The 20114-nt window shown below is 35.5% G+C and overlaps 1 protein-coding gene across 4 annotated transcripts in view; it reads left to right on the top strand.

Annotated features, from left to right (window-relative positions):
• RYR2 (ryanodine receptor 2) overlaps positions 1 to 20114 on the top strand; it is a 434719-nt gene that overhangs the window by 211329 nt on the left and 203276 nt on the right. For all 4 annotated transcript variants that reach the window (XM_055811085.1, XM_055811083.1, XM_055811084.1 and 1 more), the window contains exons 12-17: positions 1113 to 1234; positions 4288 to 4471; positions 5161 to 5296; positions 11239 to 11334; positions 18313 to 18431; positions 18834 to 18967. In XM_055811085.1, coding sequence (XP_055667060.1) covers positions 1113 to 1234; positions 4288 to 4471; positions 5161 to 5296; positions 11239 to 11334; positions 18313 to 18431; positions 18834 to 18967 — 791 coding nt within the window. The remainder of the gene's footprint in view (positions 1 to 1112; positions 1235 to 4287; positions 4472 to 5160; positions 5297 to 11238; positions 11335 to 18312; positions 18432 to 18833; positions 18968 to 20114) is intronic.

Here is a 20114-nt window from a genome sequence, read left to right as displayed (position 1 = left end):
ACCAAGTGAAAAGATAACTCAGCTTAATAAAGTAGGAAAAAGATTCTTTTACAACTTCCCACATCTTCCAGAAGCAGTATTTGTGTTAGTGTTTTTTGTAGATGTTTAAATTTTCAGGAAATTATTTCTCAACAAGGAAAAAAAGTTTTACCCTTCTTTTATAAAATAAAATAAAATGCCATGTTTATCCACATTGTAGTATTTTCTATGACTCTTTTACATGCCAGAACTACAAAGCTAGAGCAGCATCTGTTATACTTGTAAGGCCATGCCTTATGATTTTATATGTATATATATATATGCATATGTATACACACACACAAGTAATTTGTATCGTGTGTGTGTATACACACATACATACTTTTCTATATACTTTATTTTTCTCTCTTTAGAATTCTTCTATATTTTCTATATGAAAATATTATATATTTAGGAAACAATGTTTACATACATGTGAAATTGTAGTGATTATAAGACTTAGTATAATAAGTATAATCACTGTAATAAATAATTCAAAATAAGATACATTATGGAATAGTTTAGTAATTTAAGAAATATAAATACTTTGTCTGTGTGTATGATTTTTTTTTAACCTAAAATAGTTTAAAATATTTATGTAATATTTATGTGAATAGCTTCAGAGCCATGATAACTAAATATGAAGAACTGTAAGTTATTGGTAGTGATTCAAGGCATAGTCAGAAAAGGCGGCTAGGAATATCCTTGAAAATCGGGACCAGTAAAGAATACCTGTTCTGATGTTGTCTGTACTTTAGGGATGTGTTGCTCTGTAAGGGAACTGTTTTTAAGGTTAAGAAATACAAACAAAAACCCTTAGACCTTTGATTATTTATTCTTCTTCAATAGACTATATTGTTTACAGAAGCTGTGGCTTTGAGATTATTATGGCAGTGAATCTGCTGGCTCAGTGCAAGTGTGTCCTTGGACATGAGGAAGTGAAATATGAGATTATCTGGTTATAATTAAAATTTCTTTTTGGTATGTGACTTCATCATCGTTTCCTAGCCTGCCTTAATATGTGAGTTTTCATACATCTCATTCGTAAATAATGTTTCATTTTGCAGTGACTGATATTTATTTTTGTATTGCAGGCAATAATGCACCATGAAGGTCACATGGATGATGGTTTAACATTGTCCAGGTCTCAGAATGAAGAATCCCGTACAGCACGTGTCATCCGTAGTACAGTCTTCCTTTTCAACAGGTTTATAAGGTGTGCTTCTGAAATGACCTTTTCATCCCTTTTATTTTTTTTTCCATTTTTATTTTATTCGAAGTGTTATTAACACAACAATGAATGATCTAGCCCTCTTAAAAACCAGAGGAATACTGCTCAAACCAGACTTTATGCCAATTCTTTGTTTTATCAGCAGAGATTTACCTTGAGAGGTATTGGTCAGTTTCTTTTCGCTGTCTTCTAATATTACTTTATTGTACAACCTTGATTTAAATGCATAAACATATTAAAAATGCAAATCAACCATAAAAGAGAGACTTTTCCCTGCCAAAATTTGCTGTAAGTCATGTGGTGTATCATTTGGCTTTTTCTTTTCTAAGTATGGTTTTTAAAAGTGCTCTTCCTTGAAAAACCTGGAAAAAGGAGATAACCATGTAAGTACAAGCTTGTACAAGACACAAATGTACTGAAGAATTTCCTAGCCAAGAAGAAGTTTTTCTCAAAAGTTTTAATGACACCTTCTTTCTACCCTCCCACTACACTTTCCTTATTTGTTCCCTTTTGACGCTACTTGTTTAATATTTTGCAACATATAAATGTTTTATTTTATAGTATTTTAACCATTTAAAAATATTGCCAGATTTATTTAATTTGCATTTATCTTCCTATTCCAAATGTCCTCCTAAATAACACTGATAAAATGCTAATTCTCAAACATTTGTGACTTCAGTGATTGATGAGAGGCTGCTCTCATCAGTGTAACTGGCATTTGGAAAGGATTCTATGCAGTAAGACTATAGGGAATGATAGCGATTTTATAGGAACTTATTTGTCACAAGAGAAGACAGTGTGGGAGATGTTGACCTGAAGCAACCATGCCCTAAATCAGTGCACAGCTGAAGACATAGACATGCCAAGTTTTTTCCAAAAATGTTTACCCAGGTACTTAAATAACAACAGAGAAAAACTCCTGTCAGGAGAATTGCCTACTGTATTATGTTTAAAAAACAAAAGAAATGCAAACCCTAGGTCACTTTGTACATAATACTTTTTCTTAGAAGCTTCTAAGAATGCCATAAAAGATAAGAACAGAGAAAGGCAATTTAATGATAAGGTTTCAGAAATCAAGGTACTAGTAAATTACAGTGCAGATTTTTGTGGAGTGCACAGGGAGTCCAAGGTAGTGTTTAAAAATTTAGTTTTGGCAGGACGTTATGCCAAGAAGATAAAGCTGAATTGGAGAGGATCAAAATTATTCTCATAAGTGCGTGTGCCAGTTCTCTCCCATGAAGTCAGTAGAAAACATACACTTCATATAACATATATTTAAAAAAATCATTAAAAAAATTGCACTTCAGATAACATGCGCACAATAAAAGTTAAGTTTTAAAGATAAATTTTGTAGCTATCTTCTTGAAACATTGCATTATTTATTCCAGAGGATTTTTATTCTTCAGTGGTAAATATTTGTACTGAGGTAATATTCTTTCCTAAATTTAGGTGGTTTCGAGCCCTAGTTCACCATTTGAGGTGAAAATAAAGTGATGTGCCAGTTTAAAAAAATAAGAAACAAACAAAACACTCCCAATCACACATCCCCCCCCCCCGGAAAAAAAAAAAAACAAACCCAAAAAACACAACAAAACTTATCATTGTTGTCTACATCCAGCAAAAAGCAGACTATAAAACAGGGCTTCTGCTCCGTACCGTGGCCTGGAGAGGAATCCCGGGAGCAAGCAGGGCGGGAGGCAGTTCAGGAACGAGGGCTGGCACGGGTGGTGGTGGGTCAGGTTGCTGGGGGCTTTGGGTGCCTCCAACGAAAGATGTGAGTGCGATGAGCACGGAGCTGCTGCCCGCTGTGGGCATGGCGGGCTCCTCTGCCAGCTGGAGCTCCGTGGTCTGTCAGCATAAACGGGCACGGTGTAAACCTCTTTGCTACATAGCCGGGTTTCTCTCAGACATATGCTAGCAAAAAATTCTTTTTACAATTGCAGAATTGAGGATGAGTCACAAGAGAAAACATGAGTGTCAAATGAGCCCCCTCCTCCTGCTCTCCCCCGCTGTGTGCAGGGTGGGCCCTTGCCTTCAGGGCTGCTCCCCTCCCAGCGCTCCAGGGCCCTGGCTGGCTCCTGTGGAGTTTCAGGTTCCTCCACACCTTTCCCCTCCTCCCTGAGGATGGGCATTATGTTCGCAGGCCCTCAGCACCTCCCGTTTCTTTGCCCCTCATGGTTCTTCCTGCTTCTTCCAGAAGGTTCTGGCGGGCATCCTCCAGCCCCCAGCAGGGGTAGACCCGCCTTCCTGAGGGGAGCCAGGGAGCCGCGAGGGAAAGCCCTTGCCTTCCACTTGCTGCATGGCGCTGGTGAGGTCTCAGCTGCAACAACCGTGTTCTAAGAAAGATGAAGGAGGGTATAGCAGGGGTCCTGAGGGAAAGCACTGCTGGGAAAAATTGGATTATGGGGTTTGTTGGGGATTCAGCTAAGCAAAGGGCAGGTGCAGCATGGATGAGAACAGTCTGCTCCTGCTCTTCTAGGAAATGGTGGTCATAGATTACTGCAAATCCAAGTTGGAATTGTGTATTAGGGAAACAAAGAGGCTAAGGAAGTGCTGGCACAGTGGGTGTGGATGAGCTACATCTTCTGGCTTTGAAGGTGACTTGAGAACAGGTTAGAGACACACTTGAGAGCCTGGATGGTCTGGCTGGGCCCCCTGGCACTGTAGGCCTGGTTCTTGGACTTCCGTCTGTTCCAGCCTCATGATGCATTGAACTGGTTTACAATATCTTCATCTTTTGGTCTGGCCTCTTGATACTGCTAAAAGTGTAGGTAGAATATTAAAATATGTTTTCTGCATTGCAATAAATTTTAAGAGAAACAACATTTTTGGTTCTTCCAGATCACGTTTGGGAAGGGAGGGGTGGATCATTAAGTGGAGAATGGGGCAGACATAAATAATTTTTGAGAAGTTACGTAGCCGTCAGAAAATGAATTGAGCTTTGGCATCTAAACAAACTTTGCTTTTAAACCAATAAAGAGTTTAAATGATAAAATAATTAATTTCCAAGACTCAGGAGACTTTGCATCTTCTTGTAGGGGCCTTGATGCTCTCAGCAAGAAAGCGAAGTCTTCCACCGTCGATTTGCCTATTGAGTCAGTCAATCTGAGCCTTCAGGACTTGATAGGCTACTTTCACCCCCCTGATGAACATTTGGAGCATGAAAACAAACAAAACAGGCTCCGAGCACTGAAGAATCGACAGAACCTCTTCCAGGAAGAGGTACTGCTCTCAGTTTTACTCCTGATTTTCCACCATGTTGTCTGCAAGTATTCTTTCACAGTGTCTGTAGTGTTGACATCTAATCTGGAGTATGTTTGTAGTGGTATTCTTGTTCTGTAAGAGGCAAACTCTTTGCTACATTTATCACTTTAGATCTGGTGGTTTTCCTGTATATTTAAAGAAATGCATTTTTAAAAAAAATCAGATATATTAATATGACCTTGTGCCTTGAATTCTAACCATAATTTACTCCTTATGTGTGAATTAGTTTCTTCCATTACAGTTTAATCTCTTGATGCAGAAAGATGTTTGATTTAATAAGCTTGATTTAAATATTTTGTTTAATATTGTCTTTTTTTTTCTGGTAGTGATAGCTGCCTGACTTAAGGCAGATACTTAATCAGATGGTTAAATGCCTTCCAGAATAGAAACTTGCCTAAAATTGTGTCTGGAATACTGTTTATTTTTTCTTTTATTTTGCCCATCCTAAAAGGTAATTTTTTATTCTCACGGTCAAAGAAACTTTTCTGTAGGAATTGCTTGACTCCACTTGTCTGACTCCAGGTATACTTGTATTTTGCATATCCTGCCTTTTATATTTTGTTTTCCTAGACTTCTGAAAACCTTATGTGTTTGCATCTAAACAGTACTGTTTTTTCCTCTGACAATCTGAGCCTTTTCATTTTTAGGGTATGATCAACCTTGTGCTTGAATGTATTGATCGCTTGAATGTATACAGCAGTGCAGCTCATTTTGCAGATGTAGCTGGGAAGGAAGCTGGAGAAGCATGGAAATCTATTTTGAATTCTTTGTATGAATTACTAGGTAAGGCATGTTATGGGGTACTTGGATTGTTTTAGTTCAAATTAATACTCAGATGAAAAGAAACACATACCTCTTTTAGTATAGAAGAATTTCTACTGAATTAGTATAGAAGAATTTCCACAATTTAGGATACAAATTAAACAAGACTTTTGCATTTCCAGGTCCTTGCTTATTCTTAAGAACAAAATACACTGAAAACACTCAAATAATGTGATTTTTCCTTATAATATTGATTATTATAAGTAACATGATTCTTACTTTAATTAAATGATTGATTAGTTTTTTCATATTAGCATATTGCTGATGTATCTTGTATGCTGGCCAGAAATGTAGGGACAAAATATGTGTGGCTATATCATTCCTGTGTTAAGGAGCCACAATATTGTGGTCAGTTTTGTAGGAGTCCGTGATTTTTCACACATCTGGCTGTAGAACTGCAGCATAAATCTAAAGTTTCTATGACCAAGACCCCTCTTTTTAGTTAGTAATGACCAGTGACTCCACCATTATGCTGGGATACAGCGTGCCATGGAAAGGTACGCTCTTTTAGATGCAGTATATCATGAAGTTCTTGTGCACCCTGCAGTCACTGACAAATCTCCTAATAGCTTCTATAGGTATCTAAGTGTTAGTTGGTGTGCTGGTCAAATTTATGTGTAGGTAGTAGCGTTTAATTGCCTGATTCGTTTGCTCACCAATTTGAAATGCATGTGTGATTTATGTTCTATTATGACTCATTATTTAGAGTTATTAATCCACTACGATAGCTGCCTGCTGAGTTGTTAATTGTCTACAAAAGGAAATTTTACTCCCTGAGAGACCATTCTATCAGTTCCTTCCTCCTCTGTCATCAGGTTTTCTCAGTGCCATAAGTGTAAATAATAACATTAACACTGACCTTAAGTGGCTGAGGACAGTAACATGTCTCTGTCATTAAAGAGTCCTTTGTGCAGGCTGCGTCGCTGTGCCTATATGCTTGCTTTCTGTAACACACCAGCTCTTATGCGAGGGTCTGCTTGCCTTTAAACTTGTACGTTGGGCAAAAGCTTGGGTTTGGACAAACTCCTCATGCAGGATTGTTATCACTTTCCTGTAAAATATAAAGCATTTTAGTTATGATACTAAATCTCACTCCTGAAAAATTTAGTAATGAAAAGGTGTACAAGTAATGCGATGTTATACATCAATTCCATTAAAACTCCACAACTGAATGTTGAGTTTGTAAGATGAAGTGAGTCGAATGGTTAGGAAATGCCCAGATGAATGCAGTGTGTATATTGACTGTTTTGAGGGTATGCATTATGAAACATAATCTCCTACTAGTTTTTCTATAGGACCCATTCCTTAATTTCATTTTAATTTATTAATGGTACTTAAAATACATAGTTTTGTCTTTGCTATTTGGTGTGAGGCACTGAAACTCATTTATTGTAAGCTTTTTGATTCATGTTTGGAAAACAAAGGTATTATCTTGGAGTTCTTCTGTGCCATTTCTGATTAGTAATCTGAATAATTGGAACTATTAATGAATGTTCTGTTGGAAAATCCTGTAATAAGGCAGATAGAAAGTATTATCTCCCATTCCATGCAGAGAACCAGATACAGAGAGAAATTTATGTAAAAAAGACTCTACCAGTGCTAATTCCCAAATTAAGAACTGTGAGATCTGAGCTTTTCTCAGAATATTCAGCAGTATTTCATGTGTACCAGGCATACTGAAAACTTGCATTCCTCCAAATTCAGAGGCACAGAAAATAAAATTTTAATGGCGTGCCTCACTTCACACAAACTTTCCTTACTACCCAACAGCAACGTGAGGCAGCTGAGGCAGGAGTTCTGTATATAGTACTGTTACAGAGCTTTTCCATCATCTTATGCTCTTGAATAAAATAATACCTGTGGGGGAAAAGGATATCCAGCATAGAGGTGCTTCTGTCTGGCCCACTACTTTTTCTGTTGGAGAGAATAGAAGTTGACATAGTAAATATCACTGAGACAACCAGAAGCGCTCTCCCGTGATCTCTCAGAGCAAAGAAAGAGCTAGCTGAACAATGGCTGCTGTCACCTAACCACTGGTAGAAGGTGGTTCCTGTGGCTACGATTCTGATTGAGGAGTTGCTGAGATCTACCACCTTCAAGTAGTTGAAGATTGTAGTGTGATGCATATGCACAGGTTGCAAGAGTGACCAGAAGTGGCGTTTCCCAACATTAGATTGGTAGATTTTATGATCATTATAAGGTACTTCAAATATTTTTGGGTTTGATTTTCATGGGTTTTTTTTTATAGTTGCAAGCTAAATACACCATCTATACACCTCTCTTCCGTTCTGTAACTTGCAGCATAGTGACGAGTTAGCATATGGGCCTGAGACTTCATCTAAGAGTGGTTTGTAACAATGGCACATGTTGTCCTTTGTATTGTAGTTCTATATGCAAAACTGTTTCAGAGGTAGATTTTGCTGCTTTTGCTGGTGAATTTATGATATTTGATGACTCAGAAATTTTATGACTTGGGAACAAATTATATTGTAGGTTCTTGAATGGAGTGTCCAGATCCCCCCCCTGCCTCCCCCCCCCCCCCCCCCCCCCTTATGTTTTCCAAACTGGTATAGGCCTTTCTTGTGTTCATTTGCATGTTACAGCTCCATTCTCACTTATCTTTGCCAATGTCTGTCTTCCTTCAGACTCTATAGTCTGTTATAGAACTTCCTTCAGAACTCTATAGTCCGTTATAGAAAATGAAGAAAATGTTTCCTGCTGTTTTCACTTATTTCAATGAAGTTAAAAAAAAATCCATATAGCTTTGGCTATCTTCACACTTGCGAGCAACCAGATTGTTCAGTCTGAATTTTTTGCAGGTAGCTCAACCATTGGCAGGCAGAAAGAGTAGCAAATTTTCTCTCTTAACAGTTAAAATTCAGATAAAATGCAGGAAACTAAACTAAACTTTCACAGCGAAACTGATAGTAAATCGTAGCATGAGCTTCTCATCATAGCAGTGCTACTGTTATGTTACTCTCTCTGCTTATCTCTTTACTCACCCTAATGTCTGTATGATGCTTAAAAATGCGACATTATGTAATGTGGATTTGTGGGGGTGTCTGCTTGTCCAAGCTTGAGATAAAAAGGTCATCTAAAAGGATCATTGGTAAAAAATTTACATCTTAATCTATCTTTCAGCTCATATATGGACACTAAGTAAAGTAAATCCTCTTTAGGCTTTTTTTTAAAGGTGTTTATTTCATGTATACTGATGGTAGTTATTTAATTTATGAAGAATCAATTAAAGAAGTTATGACAGGAATTATGAACATTTAAAAGCATCCAGACTAGGTCCAGAGAGTTAATGTCTCAGTGAAATAAGCTGATGGCCTTTTAGAGTGCAGATGATGGAGTATGACAGTCTGTGGTTTGGTTATTCATAGATGCAGTGGGGAGGGGGGTATTGCAGTTTTTTGTAACAGTTTAGTTTATCTCTTGTTAAATTAAGCACAGCTCAAACTGGAGGAAGCAGTGGCTTGATTGCTGAATCATTTCTCTAAGTCTGAAATTTCCAGTGGACAAGGCCAGAAAATTCCTTCTGAAAGAGTCTACTTGTTCTGCTGTTTCCATGCACTTGTAGTGAGAACAGTGCACAAGCTTTTGGTGACTTCCCAGTCTTTATGTCCCTCCTGCTCCCTTATGTTACTTCCCTAACTGCGTTATCTTCTGGCAGCTAATGCTTAAGAAGCCTGGCTTTGATCTGCCTATAATGAATTTGTATGTTGCTCTGTTCTGAATAATGCTGGACCTGTACAGTAATTGCATGGATGACAAATGGATATTGTTTGCTCAGTCTTGCTTCAGCAAACAGTATTTTGTTTTTGAGTCTGCACATAATAATAGTAAACTGTGATGCCAGAATTAATGGATTTTGTTACATCATTGACATTGTGATATATTTCACTGTGACAAGAATGGAGACATTTACAGACTTTGAGTTGATTGAGACCGGGTACTATGGCATATAAAAATCACAGACTAGCAGAATGGTTTGTGTTGCGAGGGACTTTTAAATATCATCTAATCCAACTAGCCTAATTGTAAAAAAAATGTTCCTTATATTCAATCTAAATCTACCCTCTTTCAATTTAAAATGAATGCCATATATCTACTAAGACATCTGTCCTTCATCTGTCACAAATACATACAATTGCTCTGAACTTGTATTTGATCCTTTTGTATCACAAAAGAATGCACAGGAGTATAAGTAAAGATGTGAATTCAATGTCTGACTCGCCACATCCTGGTTTTTGTTTCTTTAAAACTGGGTGTTAGTCTTGTCAGAGTAGTGAGAAATAAAAGAAGCAACTGTTAGATATTGTTTTTTGTTTTCAGTGTTAAGTGGCTGTGTACTTCATCTAATGCACAGCTTTAACCACTAAATACTGACCTTGCACAAACTTCTACTCAACTGCAGAAATGCAACCATCTGTATCTTATTACTGTTAATGAAGTTAAATTAATTGATGTCATGTTAAGCAATGAACTGTTACTACTTTCCTTTAATGTTTATACCTGAAGCACAGTGAGATTATGTGGTTTGCCTATAATCAGTTTAAAAAAATCAGTTACAGAAACGGGTGTTTCTTAGTTCTAATCTGTGTCTTTTAACAAGATGCTCCTCTTATGATTCCCAAGTATTTTCAAATAACTATGGTCATGATTAATTGACTATGTAAGGTTTCAGGGTATAGATTTTGTTATCATATAATACAGCAAGAGAAAGGGATTTTTTTGATTGTTAGGGGTTGGGTTTTGGTTTTGTTTGTTTAGTTTGTTGGGGGTTTTGGCTGTGAAGCAGTTGGATTGTGATCTCTCCCCTCATGACACAGAACTGTCAGTGCAGCGACTTGTTTGCAATTAACTTCCAGATTGCTTTTCCCCTTTGCAGATAAAATTTCATATCATATTTATGTCACAAGGCTGTAAGTTTAACCTTTTATAATTGAAACGGCATAAACGCACGGTTGCAATATAATGTAGTGGATTTCTGCGGTAATAAAACAGATTTTTAAGAGGCCATTGCCTCTTAGCAGGACCAGCAGTCTCTGCTGCTGAAAATAACCATAGAAATTTCAGGATGAAATAATTTGTTGGCAGAATTGGAAAAAGATCTTAAGAAAAGCAGTTTGCACTGTTGCACACACCAAACAGAAATGTTAATGCCTCGTTCTTTTTTTTGGAGTAGAACAGAAGCTTCTCGGAGAGCTCATGTGTAGGCACGTGCATGCAAATGCATGTATTCCAGGACAGGGCAGGCTTGTGGGTGCCTGCAGCGTTCAGTGAGATTTCTACTCAGTTATACCACCAAGTCAGTTGCATGAGTTCAGTCTACTTCAGTCTTCAGCTTGAAACATGAGGATGAAACAGTTTCCAGCCAGTTCCTCCCTCCCTACAGCCCTGTCAAAAGTATGACAAACAGTTCCTGGACATCTGTCTTGTTTTATTTCCTATTATTTTTGTAAAAAGGTATTGTATCAATAGAAAATCACTTACTTTCGTCACCTATGTTGTTGGCTTCGTATTCTGCTCTTCCAGTGTTTCCTGTTGCTACAAGAATATTGTGTTAACAGAAATTTGTTTCTACAATAGCCGCTGACTTCTGTGGGGTCAGTACTGGCTACTTCATGTAAAGCGTTTTGCAGGGATCATTGAGGTGATTGTAAAGCCGAAATAATTCTAATTCCTTAAAGGTCAATTTGATGCCAAGGGTAATTTTTTACGCTTAAATCTAACTACCAGTTACGTTATTTAAATTTAAATCAAGAACATCAATAATTAAAGATAAAGAATTTGGATCCTTTCTGGCAAGACAAAACAAGGATTATTATTTTTTTTTATTTGAATGAACTTATAGTTGCGATTATTTTATTATTTTTCTCTCTTTCTTCTTCCAATAGCGGCTCTGATTCGAGGGAATCGTAAAAACTGTGCTCAATTTTCTGGATCTCTTGATTGGCTGATCAGCAGATTAGAAAGACTGGAAGCCTCTTCTGGTATGCTTTTTAGTATTTTAACTTCCTTATTTGACCAGATTTTCATTCTCTAAAATTGGTGATACACTTTTTCAGTCTAATAAGCATGAAGTTCTTCTATGTGAGTAATTTATTTATTTTTTAAAAAAAATAAATTAGATTAATAAAGTGAGATTTATATTTGCAACATTTTTACATATTTATTTCAGTTGTAGTTCTAGCTCAAGTTCTGACAGTCTGTCCTTTTAATTGGCCAAGCGATTTTAATGTTATTTTTTAATTCAGGCAAATAAACCATTTAGCAAAACTATTCCTCTGCAATTTCAGTTGTATTCAGTTGCTTTCTCTCTAATTCTAGTACCTTACCTTCCCTTCTTTGTAGAAATCTGCATGTTTTTAAGGATTTTCATCCAACTGAATATAATAGTAACCATATGGAATGGATATAATTTGTCTCTTCTTGAAGTACTGTAGAGGTACTGTAGGGAGGTTTGTGTGATCTACTTGAGTATGTGTAATAGAAGGATCTACAGAAAATTACTCACACATTTGCGTGTAACAGTGTTACCTCTGTAATACATACACATTTGCTTTTTAATCACCTCTCTCACTCCTGAGGTCTGAATTTCTGATTACAGTTAACGACCATGCATGGAATACAATTATGATTTGAGAATCTGGGAATTTTGTCTCATTTAGACACAATTTCTTTAAGCTAGTTTATTTTCTTTGTCATTACTTAATGTTTTGTCTTCCTCCTGAACTGCTGTGTTAACCCCTTAGTGTGTAAGAGATGCAATGAGTCTCTGTGTTACTCAAAGTGAAAGTAAATGAAGTTATGCTGAGCTGTACTGCTCACTGAAATGGTGATCCTGGATTCTGCTTCCTTGGAAGCAATCTGTTCTCCGTCAACCTACACTGTATTTTTAAATTTCCAATGGATTTTTATAAAAAAATACTGCAACTAAACTTGGTCAAAAAGACTCTTTGGACTATATTGGAAAAATACACTTTTTGAGCACAATAAGTAATAAGTAGTGTGAACACTGCCTATTACGGGAATGTAAATAGCTTAAGAATTTCTCTTGGTGATACATGATTCCTTTGAGCATTGGCAGCTTGCTACTGTGTACCTCTTTACTGTCTTTAATGTAGTTATTAACATGATTGTAAACTATCACAGAACCTTAAAGTTGGTTATCTGGATTACCACATTTGCCGTGTTTTTTTTGTGGCTTTTTGTTTGTTTGTTTGCTTGCTTGTTTTTAAAAAGAAAGTCTTCAATTCTTATCAGAATAATTATTTTGTGTTCTTTTTTAAACAATACTACTCTATATTTTAAAAAAATACTTTTGAAATATGCCACTGTACTTTGATTTTCTAAACAGATGGTAGACAAATCTCATTGCATTAAAGAACCTCTGCTAAGTGTATCTCAGAGTTACTATCAAAGAGATAGTAGGACTGTTTCTGCAGTTAAGAGTGCCGATTTCATCGGTGATACTTGAGTCTTTGCCCCTTTTTATTGATATAAATACAATATTTTCCTTTTTTTCTTACACAAATATTTGATTACTGTTGTTTTCACCATGAAAATATGCCAAAATGATGTCATCTAGGCATCTGACAGTAGACAGTTATCAAATTTGGACCCAGCAACTAAGAAATGAGATTCAAATCAAGTGATTAGTTCTGGTCTCTTGAGACTGCTTTTGACTCTTTTTTCAAGCGTGCTTTTTGTGATTAAGATAAAGAAACAAAATAATGCTGTTGATAAGAAATGTTACTGCAGCCTGATTCCACGCACACCCCCTCCTTGTTTTTCAATATTAGCAAAGGTATTATTGAAATATTAAAAAAAACCAAACATGTGCAGTGTAAGGCCAGTGTTCTAAATTATATTTTTACCAATGTAGTGATACTTGGAGTTCTACAGGTTACAGCAGTAACTGAAAACATGGATCTGATGTGGTGAGATCTTTCATATTCTGATTTGCTGATTAAGTGAATCATAGGACTGAACAGTAAAGAAATTATGAAAAAGGTTGAAATAAGAAAGATGTTAACAGCTCCTTATAGAAAGCTTTATTTCTTGCATGCACTAGACAGAAAAATTAGACAATAAGCAGGAGCTTGAAGTCTAAATTAAGCTCTTGTCAGGTATAAGGAATTTGCCTTGCAAATTATTCTTCCCTGTAACTAAAAGTGAAGAAGAAATTATAGAAATATAAATAATACAAATTGGAGAAGTTTTACATGTAATAATCTAATGTTAACATATGAAATAACAACACAGTAAAAGCAATTTTGGTTTGAGACATTTCAACTTTTTATATAGATCATTGACATAGACTGGAAGCATATATTTTTTTTTTGCCATTATATAAATCTTAAGTTTCACTACTAGGAGAAGCCAGTAAATGTTTGTTAGAAATGCATTTGGAATATACCTTCTGGTCTAGAAGTTGAGAAAATTGTATGTTTTAAGTCAGTAAAAAATTGTCTTGTGGAGAAAAGGATAATAAACAACCAAGAAGTTAAAGCCAGGTTTTCAATACTTGTGCTACCACAGGCAACCTCAATTTCAATAGTTTGTTTCATTCCTTAAATTAACGTTGATCTTGACACTTTTATTGTATATTTTTTCATTTCTCTACTACAGTCCACTTTTGGGGTGAAAGCATTCATCTAAGGAGAATGTTCTCACAGTTATGCAGTTGCATGGGATTTGACTGCAACCTTAATTTTAATGTGTTTCCCCAGTTGTTCATGGTGAAACTATTTCATGAGATACCTAATTTTACACCTGAAATTCTCAGAGCTAGGATTTTTCAGAAATTATGCAAAACTTTGTGCTCAACCTTTGGAGGTTCAAGATGAAATTTAAGACAGCTCTAAAAATGCAGTGTTACATGGTTTCTGTTATGTATGTATGCATTTTTAAAAATGAATCTCAAAGTAAAAATAGGGTTTGAAAATAAAACCTAAATATATTTATGGTATTATAGTCAGGTATGAGATAAATTCTGTAAATTGCAAAGTAACCTGACATTGTAGTTGCACTGTATAATGAACCTCATGAACAATATGCTGCAAAAATTCTGAAAGTGCTAATTGCAATGCCTGTTTGTTCCGAGTTTGCTTCTAGGAACTAGGCTACTTGAACTCCTTCCCCATATGTTCTGGTAACAACCTCCATGTTGCCTCGAAAACAGATTTGGTAATTAATACTTTTTGTGGTTTTGAGGGAGTCAGTTAAACAAGATGCTAATTATGCTGTGTTTTAGTTATCTCGAGAGGCACAGTAGGTTTAGCTTTTAGTATGTAAATGTGCTTTTGTGATTTGATGTGGGATGTTTGCTTGCCAGATTCTAAGCTTTATAAGGCTTGACTGGAGTGAGGATATTCACTGTTTTAATTAACAGTGGTAGGTCTACAGCAGGGAGAAATACTGGATTATATTACACCTTTTAAATAAGAATACCTGGCTGCATATACCTAAAATAATTAATTTTATGAGGTAGAGTATTTGTGCAGAAGAAACAGCATGCTCTGTTAATCACAGTAGATTAAGTTCACCTTCAACACTAAAGTTGTCAGCTACATCTCCTGCAGGGTTTTTTGTGAATGTGTTGTAATAAAATTTGATGCTGTAAGCTATTATCAATAAAATTCCTATTTTCAGGTTTTCTTATCCTTGAAATAAAAATGTTATGAAAACAGAATAAAAGCATTAAATATAGACTTGGCAATTGTGAGTTGATTGAACAAATTAGATTAGAAATTGATTCAGGTCCTGATCTTCACTGAAGCAAAAGAAAGAAAATGAAGATTTTTCCAAGTACAAATGTGTCTGAGAGTAGACCATGTTAGAAGTGAAATGTCACAGAAGCTGAGTGAATAATGCAATGCAAATGCTTCAGTTGTCTCTTCAGTGCATGAATTAAGGCTAGAGTAGTCTTTTGCTCTGAAATATATTCCAGGTGGGATTAACTAGTTCTACTAAAATTTTAAAGGCATTAAAACATAGGTAGTAAAAAATAGAATTGGGAAGTTAGTAATCTAGTATCTTCCAAGTGAAGATTTTTGGAGAAAGGTAATATCAGGTTTTGAGTTGTTTTTTTGGTTGTTTTGTTGTTTTGTTTTTTAAAGGGCATGCATTTTATTCCAGTATTCTGCAGTATGACATTGGAGGAATCAACATGTTGTCCTGAAAATACATGCTTCCTTTCATCTGTTAGTCACTCATCTTTACGATAAACTCTGTATATCATAACTGTTTGTGGTATTTGTATGAAATTCAAACGCTTCCTGCCTTACTGCCTTGAGCAACTCCAGTGAAATTGGAACAAAGCCAGTTGTAGACAATATAGAATTGGATCAGTGAAAACAGACATTGTAAATTCATATGCGATTTTTTCTGATACAGAGGGAATTTGCCCTTAGAACAAAACATGTTTGATAATTAGCATTCAGATGCTGCAGTAATGGAAGAAGTTGCCGTGGCAGCTGGGTGTAATTGATAACATTAATTTGTCATTTTTTCTTCTGTTGTTGAAAAGGTTAAGACTAAAAAATGAACCCTTTATACTATTTTAAGACAAATACAAGATTCGGAATCTACCTACACAAATCTGAAAAGTGCAGGGTTATGGTTATGGCTTACATTATGTGTTGTTATTTCGTATTGGATTACCGTTTGTATTGTTAGAAGTGTGTTTCAGCGCATGAGAGGTGACAAACTTTACCAAGTTTTGAATGTTGTGATGTCACTGCATTCCCACATCTCTACAGCATGCAATAAAGTTGTTGATCTAGGTATAGATTACCCCTCTAGATTGAGGATCCTTTTGTAACGCTTTCCTTACCTTCCTCGGTATTTTACTGTGTTCAAGTGACCCTGCCTGTCTGGTTGGCAGGCTGGGTGGATTGTGCTCCAGCTGTGTATGCTAAAGGGCACGTAGTCCTTTAGCTTGCTGTCATGACTCTTAAGTTTTTATGCTTTATATCAATATTGTTACTGTCTGTATTGAAAGCGTACAGCTATTGCAGCCCAGATCATACCATTGCCAAATTGAGGTTTAATATGTGGGTTTTTTTAATTTGTATTTGTTTGAGACTTTCTTCTTATATCTTTGGGGCTACAGAATCACTTTGGGAGTTCACACCTAGCTCGTTATATTCTAGTTCTGACTTTTCTTGGAGCCACTGCACGGAACAGGAAGATTGTCTACAATATCTACGCAGGGTCACCTGCATTTTTTGTTTACATATGTATGAGCTTTGTTTGGAATCTGTTTACCGGATAAATCACATTGTCACTGTATCTGTTGTCTTCCACCTTTACTACTTTTCAGTCCTTGAGTAATCTGTATGCTTTATTAGTGATGACAGTATATCTTCCTCCAGATCCCTGGAAAAAATATTAAATATATGGGGATAAAAGGTGATGATACTGTAGGTAATCTAAATTGAAATGAGAGATCTGAATGAAGTCAGTCAATCCTCATTTTAATTCAGATTTTCTTGGGAAATAAAAAATAAAACTACCTTTCAAATAGCAAGTAATTTAAGACTAACCATTGTCTCTTCTGGCAGAGTAACTGTTTTAACAAGGATGGGAATCTAAAATCTAAGATTAAAGAAAAAATATAAAAATTCTTGTTGACATATGACTGTTCATAATATCCTTCCCATCTTTTTTTCCCTCTGTAAGAAGTCTGCATATGTTTTTCTTTATGAGGAGGTCTACGGTTTCTTTGGCTATGTGTGTCTTCTTAGTTTTGTTTTTAACAGAGTTATACCTTGATTGAAATGTAACTAAGCATAATACAAGTTGGTCTGAAATTGACAATAAAAATAAATAAATTCATAAACTGAAGGTATTTTGGTCTTTGCTGGTACATAAAAATGAAACATGTCCTAAGTCTGTCAAAGAATATATTTGCATAGGTAGGTAATTTCTGTAAATTGTTAATGGTGTTTAATCTCTTTCCTCAGTAAGATACTTGGAAAATTCTCCAGATTGGATTTTCTGCTGATCTGATAAGAGGCAATAGATTAGACTCAGAACTCCCGGCCATTTCAATTCCTCATAAATAATGGTTTTAATACCAGACTGTAATTGTTTCATAGTTATTACTTATCTCATTGCATTTCGTTATTCACTGTGTAAGCATGCATTTCATACTTAGCAGAAAGAGATATATTGTTCCAACAATATTTTTATCCTCAATACTTTAAATTTAAGAGTTTATGGTTTTCAGCTTTTCTTTTAATTTTTGCTTGGTTTTCTCTAAAATGATTTAGTTATAAAGTTCCAGGCTATATTTTATTGTTACTCAGGAATTATTAACAACAACAAAAAGAAATCAAGGGGAAAAGGGGATATGTATGTGTAAAAAACTTACCCAAATAAATCAAAATTCATATTTTTTCCTTAAATTTGAATTTCTAATTTCTTTATTGTTTACAAATTGAAAAACTTGTTTATTGTTCACAAATACAGAAAACCGAAAATGCATACTGAGGGCAGCTATGTGAATGAACCACAATCTAAATTCTCTAAATATTAGCTGTCGTCTATTGGTGATACACATTTTTTTCAGTGGTGTATTCAAAACCAGAGGAAAGAAACAGAAAACTGTAAATATGGAGAGCATATTTTATGTATATATTATGTATGCAGTGTGAAGTCCTCACCTCTTCATTGAAAAGCAGTATTTTACCCAGGTTTTTTTGAATTTGAGTGTTGATCATCACATATTTATTATTAAAATTTCACATTTATATACAGTTTTTTTCTGTCTTTTCTGATTTATACTATGTTCACTTATTTTCGGAAGTCTAGAAGTACATCTAGTCTGTTTTGGCTTTGTCTGTCTTATACAATGATTTTCGAAACTATTCCATATTGCTGAGCAATATATTAGGAAGTATTATGTGTGGTTATGGTATTATATGCACTTTGAATAAATAACTTTTCTTTTTTCCCCTCAGGAATTCTAGAGGTTTTACACTGTGTGTTGGTGGAAAGCCCAGAAGCTCTAAACATTATTAAGGAAGGGCATATTAAATCAATCATCTGTCTTTTGGACAAACATGGAAGAAACCATAAGGTAGGAAAGAAGAGACAAGTATATTTAGATGCACATTTGTGAACAACACAAGTATGTTGTTCTGTGCAGAAGTTAGATTTCAAATACTTTAATACTTTATATGTAAGTAGAAATTAAACTTTTCCTAAAAGACATATGAGCAGTTTGAAGAAGCAAAGGGGAGTGTTATCATCTTTTTGATTAAAACATTGATCCACACTAATTTTTGAGGGAAGCAGGAAGAATGTATCTTAATATTGTTAGGAGAACTTCATAACTGTTATAAAATAAAACTGCTGTGTTGGATGAATTATATACCCTTACAAGTCTTTCAGTAACAAGGTATATAGCACTCTATTGCTTGAAATAACTCACAGTGGTTATGAAAAATATTTAAGATTAAAAGAATCTCTTTTTTTGCAGGTTTTAGATGTTTTGTGTTCTCTCTGTGTTTGTCATGGAGTAGCTGTGCGGTCTAATCAACATCTAATCTGTGATAATCTCCTGCCAGGAAGAGATCTGCTCTTACAGACACGCCTTGTCAACCATGTGAGCAGGTAAAAAGAAAGAAAAAAAAAATCTGTGTCTATGAACAAAGCAGAATAAAACTTGTGGTTAAAAAAAATCAGGCACTATGGAAAACCCGTTTTACTTCCAAACCCTTTGTTAAAATATTTCATTCTTACTAGGATTTTAAATACTCTTTGCAATATTGATTAGAATCAAAACATGGGTCAGAGAGAGCTGGTGCAGGCTAAAGCTGCTCTAAACTGCTTTAAATGTGTGAAAACTGTAGTCTCTTCTAAAGATTCTTGTCTTGATCTCGCTGTACTTTCCAAGTATATTCAGCCAGTGTCCTGTGATTGCCTTCACGTTTGTGATTTTGTGAGCATTTCCTAATCAACTTTGGTCAGAATCAAGAACTTTGTACCAAACACCTTCCCCAGTGCCTGGGATATTTAGGGAGTGCCCTCACGCTTCCTTCCATGGGCAGAGTTGTAGAAGCTGCGTTCCAGCGGACATCAATAACGAGATGAAGCCAGTAGCATCTTAAACTGGCAAATCAATATTTACAAATTAAATGTTTATCCAGTGTTTGAATTTATGCTGAGACAGAAGAATCTGGCTTTAAGCAGAGATTTGTGAGATCTTCCTCGATCTCAACTTATGTCTGTTTTTAAAAGTCTCAATCATTAAGTGGAATGCAAGTTGAAACATAGAAATAGTACTTAGAATTTGGAGTTCATGGGATTTATTAGATGCTGAAAACCATAAAAAAATCCACAACTGTATAAGGAGAGCTTTTCAAGACTAAAAGTGAAACAGACTTTGCACTTCTATATCTAATACATTCACTCATATTTTTCATAGCCACGTGTGACTTGACTCCCCCCAACACATCGAGTAAGCACACCAATGTATATAACATATAGAGAGATGGTGTAATGGGGATCATTCCATGTCAGTAATAAATTTTATCAACTGATAAGCTAAAATCAGTAATGAAAACTTCTGTCCAAAATGCATGAGAAGAAATTATAAATATCAGGGTACTGATTGAGCTTCTGAGCTGGCTTTGGATGTCATACAGGGAAGGCAGAGCTGTCTATCCCAAATAAGGCTGTATACAAAGCAAATGTAATGAATATGTATTTTTGCTTTGCATTAGAATGTTTAATGAAAAGTCTGCAGTAGTTCGTCATG

This window comes from Falco peregrinus, chromosome 7 (assembly GCF_023634155.1).
Source record: "Falco peregrinus isolate bFalPer1 chromosome 7, bFalPer1.pri, whole genome shotgun sequence".
Classification (NCBI taxonomy): Eukaryota; Metazoa; Chordata; class Aves; order Falconiformes; family Falconidae; genus Falco; species Falco peregrinus.
This window is presented reverse-complemented; position numbering and strand designations above follow the sequence as displayed.